This window comes from Neltuma alba, unplaced genomic scaffold (genome assembly GCF_004799145.2).
Source record: "Neltuma alba isolate B1F8T4 unplaced genomic scaffold, ASM479914v2 tig00003893_pilon, whole genome shotgun sequence".
Lineage (NCBI taxonomy): Eukaryota > Viridiplantae > Streptophyta > Magnoliopsida > Fabales > Fabaceae > Neltuma > Neltuma alba.
The window spans coordinates 556,926-564,524 of record NW_021633470.1 but is presented as its reverse complement, the minus strand read 5'-3'; the positions used below and the strand labels follow the sequence as shown (position 1 = coordinate 564,524).

At 37.4% G+C, this 7,599-nt stretch overlaps 1 protein-coding gene across 1 annotated transcript; it reads left to right on the top strand.

Annotated features, from left to right (window-relative positions):
- The first annotated feature begins 2,673 nt into the window (after positions 1-2,673).
- On the top strand, positions 2,674-7,541 carry LOC114742888 (alkaline/neutral invertase A, mitochondrial). The gene is made up of 6 exons (XM_028931115.1): positions 2,674-3,838; positions 4,514-4,679; positions 5,005-5,216; positions 5,906-6,399; positions 6,558-6,606; positions 6,885-7,541. The coding sequence occupies exons 1-6, from the start codon at positions 3,062-3,064 to the stop codon at positions 7,209-7,211; spliced, it is 2,025 nt and encodes a 674-aa protein (XP_028786948.1). The 5' UTR covers positions 2,674-3,061; the 3' UTR covers positions 7,212-7,541.
- The last annotated feature ends 58 nt before the right edge of the window (positions 7,542-7,599 follow it).

Below are 7,599 nucleotides of genomic sequence, written 5' to 3'. Positions count from 1 at the left end.
AACTGAGGAAGATAATTATGCAGGAATGATATGACTGCAATAGCGTTCATGTTGAAATACAGCCTTTTTTTTTTTTTGGTCTGTGTGGGGTTTGAATTGAGTCATTATACCCAATTTTTAATTTTTGGTTGCCTAACGCTGCAATAATAAATAGTCTAGGAGAAGGCATATTATTAATCAATTATGACAGGGCTCGTCTTTCAAACCCCATATAACATATATTGTGTTCGTATTAATTTATTTTACTGGTGATTTAAGTATTTAGGACATTAAGTTTGGGGAACCAATCATGAGAAATGAGTGGCAACCTAGTTGATACATAAAATATCGGAGGTGCAGGAGGCTAATATATATAGGGGTATGTGTGTGTGTGTGTGTGTGTCTTTAACTACATGTTAGTGTCAAATTATATCACGGCTTACGTCATTCAACGAAGTTGCTGGCTTTAATGTCTTTATATTGTTACGAGGGCAGTGCGCCAATTCAACTTTTCCTTTGTCTGTTCATGGCCCCCTGTCATTTTTGTTAGACCTTTCTAAAAAAAAATAAAAAATAAAATGTTTAGAACCTTTTACCTCTGTAGCAGTATTAGGTGGTTAGCAAATATTTCAGATCCAATCATTCTTTTCTTGCATATTGATAAATTTGATAGTTATATACTCGTAATAATAAATCGAAGCTGACCTGCTCGCGGTGAACCTGATGGTCTAAGGGGGTGTTTGGCAATCTCCAAAATATGGTTTTAGAAGCACTTTTCAGCAAAACGAGGCAAATTCTTCCACATATTTACTTCGTAAACCGTAAAAGCACTTCTGAAACCATGGTTTGGTTTCTATCCAAACACCCCATAAATCCATAATAAAAGGAAGAAGACAGGAGAAGCCACCTTTTTCTTAAAAAAAAAAAAACACAGATATTTTCTCATAAGGGCCAATCCTGTCGGAGAAACTGCTATTTTTGTTGGCCGTGTCGTCGTCAGCTTTTTCATTTGGGTTGTTTCGGGGCATTACTTTTTTGTGTGTTGATATTTGGGCCTATGCAAGTCTACATAAGCAAATGGACATTATTCTTGGACGCCTTTTGTTTTATTTAGACCCAATTACATGCACAAAAACATTCTCCGGACTGCAAACTTAGCGGCCTCAACAGTGACAACTTTAATCTTCTTGACAATAACGAACCCATTCGACCGGAAGGCAAAAAATGAACCAATTGGGCCCAAAACTTGATTCAAGTCCATGACACTATGGATTCACTTAACTCACCTGCTTCTGCAGAATAGGCCCAGTTAAGGGACCATATATGAATTTTGGATCAACAGTCCCCAGCAAATCTCTATCCCCCAAATAAAAAAAAAAAGAAAACGTGGACAACCCCCAATAGGCTTTTAGAGGATTAGAGTTGGATATTTATTAAAGAAAATATTAGATAAACAATAATATTATTTATTTATTTCATGAAATTTCTCATAAAAATTTCGATTGAAAATATATGAAGGACTAAGTAAGATTTCCATAAAGTCATAAAAAGCCTTTTATGTTTTTTTTATTTGATCAGGGTTTTTCCTTTCAAATCTTAAAGTGCAGGTGGTTTTTGTCTCTCTCAACAAATATATTTATTGAGATTCAAACTTATGTTTCTCTTCTTATAAAGATGATGTTGCTTACCACTTCAACTAAACTAACAACTTGTTTGTAAGCCTTTTATGTTTTCAATGAGAGCAAAGTGCACTTTTGTTCATTAAAAATCTCATTGAATTTTAATTTGATACTCATTATTTAGGAACTTATAATTTATAAAAAAAGGGTTTTCAAACAATAGGTAAGCCTTTGTAGCTATTCAATAACAACCCAGCAAGGACGTTATTTTTACGAAAAATAAATAAAAAATGTAAGTTTATTACATTTTAAATTAATTAAAACTATATAACCATAATAGACTACTTATTAAATCAGCTCAAATAGAATAGAAAAATAGATCTGAATTTATAATAAAATTATATTATAGTTATGATAATTCAAAGTATTTTCCGTGAAGAGACCCAGTTTCGTGGAGAATAAAGAATATCAGTAACGTGAAGAATTTTGCTTCTGCTCCCCGCAAATAAATACAACCAATATTTTGGCAAAATAGACACTATAATACAAAGAAAAACAATCAAGATGAAACCCTCACTTCCACGTGCTGACGTGGAAGAAGCGAAGGGAAAATCTCACGAGTCCCGATACAAGAGACATCGGGGGTTTTGGAGATAAGATACTTTACGTGAGTTCTTTTTTGTTTTTGGACCATCCATTTTAGGTGGTCGTAAATCGTAATAATAAAAGACGTTTTCAATGTTAGAGCCAGCATGGCGGCGAATACCAAGACAACACGTGGACTGTTACGCGGCGTGCAAATTTGATTTTGGGGTATTTTTGTGCAGAATCGAAAATGGACACGAAATGACCCCTTGACCCTTTCTATGGGTTTCTGTTATTTTTTAAAACGTGCTCAGAACGGCGGGACCGTTTTATCCCTGTTCTTACCCTTCCTCACCTCTGATGTTCGAACCCCTACGCCCCTACGTGGAAGAATTAGGAGGGCATTGGAGTAATTCTGACACACCCAAGAGTTCGATGTATCACGTGCAGGGACACTGACGTAATTACAGTTGTTTCGTATTCAAGATTTCATCACCTCCGGAAGCAACTGTCTCCCTCCTGCGAACTTTCCCTTCCTCAGCTTATAAATCCGCGTTTTGATCTTTCTTGCTCCATTCTATTCTCGGACACCTCTGCTCTCTCATTCAAACCGCTCGATCTGATTCTCCTCAAACTGTAAGTAAACGAATTTGCCATATTTTTTCCATTATATTGGCTTAGTGATCAGTTTAGACTTTGGATCTTCTAGCTTTATTAATTTATTCTCCCTATATATTATTACCCAATTTTCTTTCATACACCCTAATCTTTTCTAGCTCTGTGAAGATCAACAGAGTCGTACAAAATAAATACTGTTTTTTTTTTTTTTAAAAGTCAAGTGATTTCTTTATCTGGGCTGTGGTTATTTGGTTGGGCAAATGACTACTGGTAGCCATATTGGGATCTCTACCATGAAGCCTTGTTGTAAAATCCTAAGTAGCTGTAAAAGTTCGTCTCTTTTTGGGTTTTCTCCAACCAAGTTTAATGACTCAATCATGGACATCTTGTCCAAATCATATCCCAAATCCGTGCATCGGCACAGATACCATACCTGTAATACTCAAATTGTAAGGTGTATTCATTTAATCAATCTGAATCGGAGAGATTTTAGCATTTCCGGTTCAAATTGGGGTCACTCTAGAATTTTTAGTAATAGTTGTGTTAATATAGGCAGTTGTAGGGGCATTTCATTGATACCGAATGCAGTCTCGGATTTTAGAAACCATTCTACATCGGTTGATTCTCAGGTTAGTGACCCAAGCTTTGAGAAGATTTATATTCAAAGAGGATTAAATGTGAAGCCCTTGGTGTTTGAAAGAATTGAAACTGGTCAAAGTATATTGGAAGAAGTCCCCGAAGATAGAACTAATGAGTCAAATGTGAATATAGATAATTTGAAGGGTTTGAATGAGGGTAAGGTTGAGAGGGAGGTGTCTGAGATTGAAAAGGAAGCTTGGAAGCTGCTTCGAGGTGCTGTTGTCACTTATTGTGGGAATCCAGTTGGGACTGTTGCAGCTAATGATCCTACGGACAAACAGCCATTGAATTATGATCAAATCTTTATCCGTGATTTTGTTCCATCAGCACTTGCCTTTTTGCTCAATGGCGAAGGAGAGATTGTCAAGAATTTTCTACTTCACACACTGCAATTGCAGGTAAATAATGGTCTTCATGGCTTTTGTTAGTTTGTCATTCTTTGCTTTATTTGCGATTACAAAATGGTTTTGCTTGTTGAATGTGTAAATTCTTTTATCGCACACTTGAAAATTAACATTCCTCCTCAGACCTGTTAAGAAAATGTGCTTTGGTGGTTACTGCTCATTATAACCTTGTCTGACTTTGTAGTTTTGAAGACTTCTTGTAGATGATGCATTACATTTGTTTCCACATAATAAATAACTTACAATCTTTCCCATTTAGAATTTGGGTGGTTTAATGGGTATTGTAGATCCTGTGTGGGTGGAAGAATGGTAATACTTGATAACTTTACATGACTTTTTTTTTTTTTGGTTCTTTTATCATTCTAATTTGTCCTGAATCATTAATCTGTACCTGAGCTTTCTACGCTTTTCTCACTGAGTGTTCATTTATACATCATTTCATCGTATTTCAATATTTAGATTAAATGTCCGCTTGACTGAGATTTGTTGCTTCCCTCGCATAAGAATCTTGTCCAAAGAGGAATAGGTGAATAGTAAATTGTTCTTGATACTATTTGGAGTGTTCTCAAGGAAGAATGTTGAATAAGCCTCCATTATACTTTTATACATGGTTCTTGATATTTCTCCTCTTTTAACATTTAATTCAATTGAGACGTTTACATTCACTAGAGTTGGGAGAAGACTGTTGACTGTTACAGCCCAGGGCAAGGGCTGATGCCAGCAAGCTTTAAAGTTGGAACTGTGTCTCTTGATGGAAGCAATGAAGCATTTGAGGAGGTTTTGGATCCTGATTTTGGTGAATCAGCTATTGGCCGTGTAGCACCTGTTGATTCTGGTGAGTTGTTTATTTGTGAAAGAAAGACATCAAGATTTTGTTAGTGAAAAGTCGCTGTGATATCATTTAAAACAAAAACAACAAGACTATGGGTCTTGTGCTTTGTTGACAGTTTGAAGTAAACACTATTCATGACTTATGGCTGGTGCGGTTTCCTAAAAACTTTGGATTGTATATGGATACGTTGATGTATTGGTTGTCCTTTTTTCAAGTTTAACAATATTATCCTCTCATCTGTCAAGATTTCACCTGCATGTCACTTATTCGTATCACATTCCATCATAGATTCAAAATTTTAGGCTTATATTTAACACTTTTCTGACAGGATTATGGTGGATCATTTTGTTAAGAGCTTATGGGAAACTCACTGGCGATTATGCATTGCAAGAAAGAGTGGATATCCAAACTGGCATGAAACTGATTCTTAAGCAGTGTCTGACCGATGGATTTGACATGTTTCCTACTTTATTAGTCACCGATGGTTCCTGCATGATTGATAGACGGATGGGTATTCATGGTCATCCTCTTGAGATCCAAGTAAGCTAATCAAGCTGTGATGCACAGCATTATAGAAGTAGGGATTGGCATTTATTATGTTCATTAGTAGATTGGTACTAAATGTGGTATTCTCGGAATATCATTCGTTCTTTTTCCTTTGTGGATTTCCTTGAACAAGTTTCAATCCTGCAACTGTAGCAAAATGTATTTTCTGCTATTGCATGAAACACTAAAATGATAAATTATCGTTTAACTTTTCTACCTCTGTTGAAATGGTCTTCCCTGGGATTTCAATGGCTGTGCATGGCATCCTATTCATAGAACCAGTATTTAATTTGATCTGGGTTAGTCCTGGCACGTTTGATTGTCTTCCTGAACCCTCTCACATGTCTAATTGTTGAACTTCTGTTTTTGCTGTCTGAATTCTCTTATCTGCTTTAGAAGGTATATGAGTCGGAAAATTGATCAAGGTATGTTGAGTAGGCATGTCCCTTGTCATGGGATTTTCATAGTTTTTTGCAATATTTCTCTGGAACAGATTGAGAATAATAACTCAGTTGAGTGACCTTACATATCATGGGATTCTTATTGCTCAACATCTGTCATCTTTGACTGGAACCTCACTTTATCCCGTGTTTCCCTTTTTTGCATATTTGATCCTGTTTGTCCATATGCATGCCTATTGTTTATAACTTTGTCCTTGTTTGGTCTTGAATTCAATCTTGCAGGCATTATTTTATTCAGCCTTGCGCTGCTCACGCGAGATGCTGATTGTCAGTGATGCAACCAAGAGTCTGGTAGCTGCCATTAATAATCGCCTAAGTGCTCTCTCTTTTCACATGAGAGAATATTATTGGGTTGATATAAAGAAGATTAATGAAATATATCGTTACAAGACAGAAGAGTATTCTGACGATGCTGTTAACAAGTTTAACATCTATCCGGAGCAAATTCCTCCTTGGCTGGTTGACTGGATCTCTGAGGAAGGTGGATACTTCATTGGCAATTTACAACCCGCTCACATGGACTTCAGGTTTTTTACACTTGGAAATCTTTGGACCATCATTTCTTCTCTAGGCACAACCAAACAGAATAGGGGCGTTTTGAATTTAATAGAGGCAAAATGGGATGATCTTGTTGCTCAAATGCCTCTTAAGATATGCTATCCTGCCCTGGAGAGTGATGAATGGCGCATAATCACTGGCAGTGACCCCAAGAACACGTAAGGTTCTTTTATAAAACCCCCCCCCCCCCAAAAAAAAAAAAAAACCCAACACACACCCCCCACCCACAACTTGTCATTTTGCCATAATTTTGTGTTTGGCAAGTGCCCTCCCTGGCGTTAGTTCCGCTATGTTAACTTTCAGTTACTGTTTGCAGCCCGTGGTCATATCACAATGGAGGATCATGGCCAACACTTCTCTGGCTGGTAAGTTTGATATTTAATCCTATCTTTGAGATTTATTTTATGGCAAGTACTCTCAAGTCTCGAGCACTCCAATTACTGAGAAGAGCAATTGGGAGCCTATTACTTTCAGTACTTCCTTTGCTGGAGCCTGAAAAATGAGGCAACCTAGGATGCCCCTTTTCTAATAGATTTCCTGTTCTTTAACTGTTCATTGGATGAATTTTTTGGTGAATTGAAACTTTATGAATCTTCCCGACATTAGTAAGCCATGACCTAACCGATTATCAATTATCAATCAGTTCACTTTGGCCTGCATCAAGATGGGACGTCCTGATTTGGCACAGAAGGCCGTTGATGTGGCAGAGAAAAGACTTCCTGTGGATGGGTGGCCAGAGTATTATGATACTCGAAATGGAAAGTTTATAGGGAAGCAGTCCCGGCTCATGCAAACCTGGACTGTTGCTGGTTTGCTGACCTCGAAGATGCTTTTGGAGAATCCAGAGAAGGCATCCTTACTGTTCTGGGAGGAGGATTTTGAGATCCTTCAGTCCTGTGTCTGCATGCTCAAAAAGAGTGGGAGAAGGAAGTGTTCCCGTTTTGCTTCAAGGTCTCAGTCTGCTGTCTAAGGGGAAGCAGCACCTGCTCTACCCTGCATATTTACCTCTTTCTTCGGGCTGTCTGGTGGCACCAATGGCCAACCCTCTGATTAAAATAATTCATTTATTTAGGTTAGAGTTCACAACTTAACGCCAAAACTTCTCCATTTATTATGACGATCATACAATTAATCTAAGCCGTTTGTCTTGTTATTTGATGACAACGGCTAGCTTTTATGTAGTCACGTTGTATCATTAGTTATGCAGACAAAATTCCGCCCAGACGCTCATGACTGGTTGATTATAGTTGACTTGTTAAACGTTATCTTCCATCACGGCCTTGGTCGTGTCAGATGCGATGATAATCCGTGTAGTTTTTTTATGTGCCTACTAATTTTTTTGTTGTCGGAATATCTCG

Bases quoted from the DNA above. Each gene is read 5' to 3' on its own strand.
- LOC114742888 (XM_028931115.1), top strand. From the start codon at position 3,062: ATGACTACTGGTAGCCATATTGGGATCTCTACCATGAAGCCTTGTTGT. The intron at 3,839-4,513 runs GTAAATAATGGT...TACATTCACTAG, and splicing joins TTCACACACTGCAATTGCAG to AGTTGGGAGAAGACTGTTGA. The intron at 5,217-5,905 runs GTAAGCTAATCA...TCAATCTTGCAG, and splicing joins GTCATCCTCTTGAGATCCAA to GCATTATTTTATTCAGCCTT.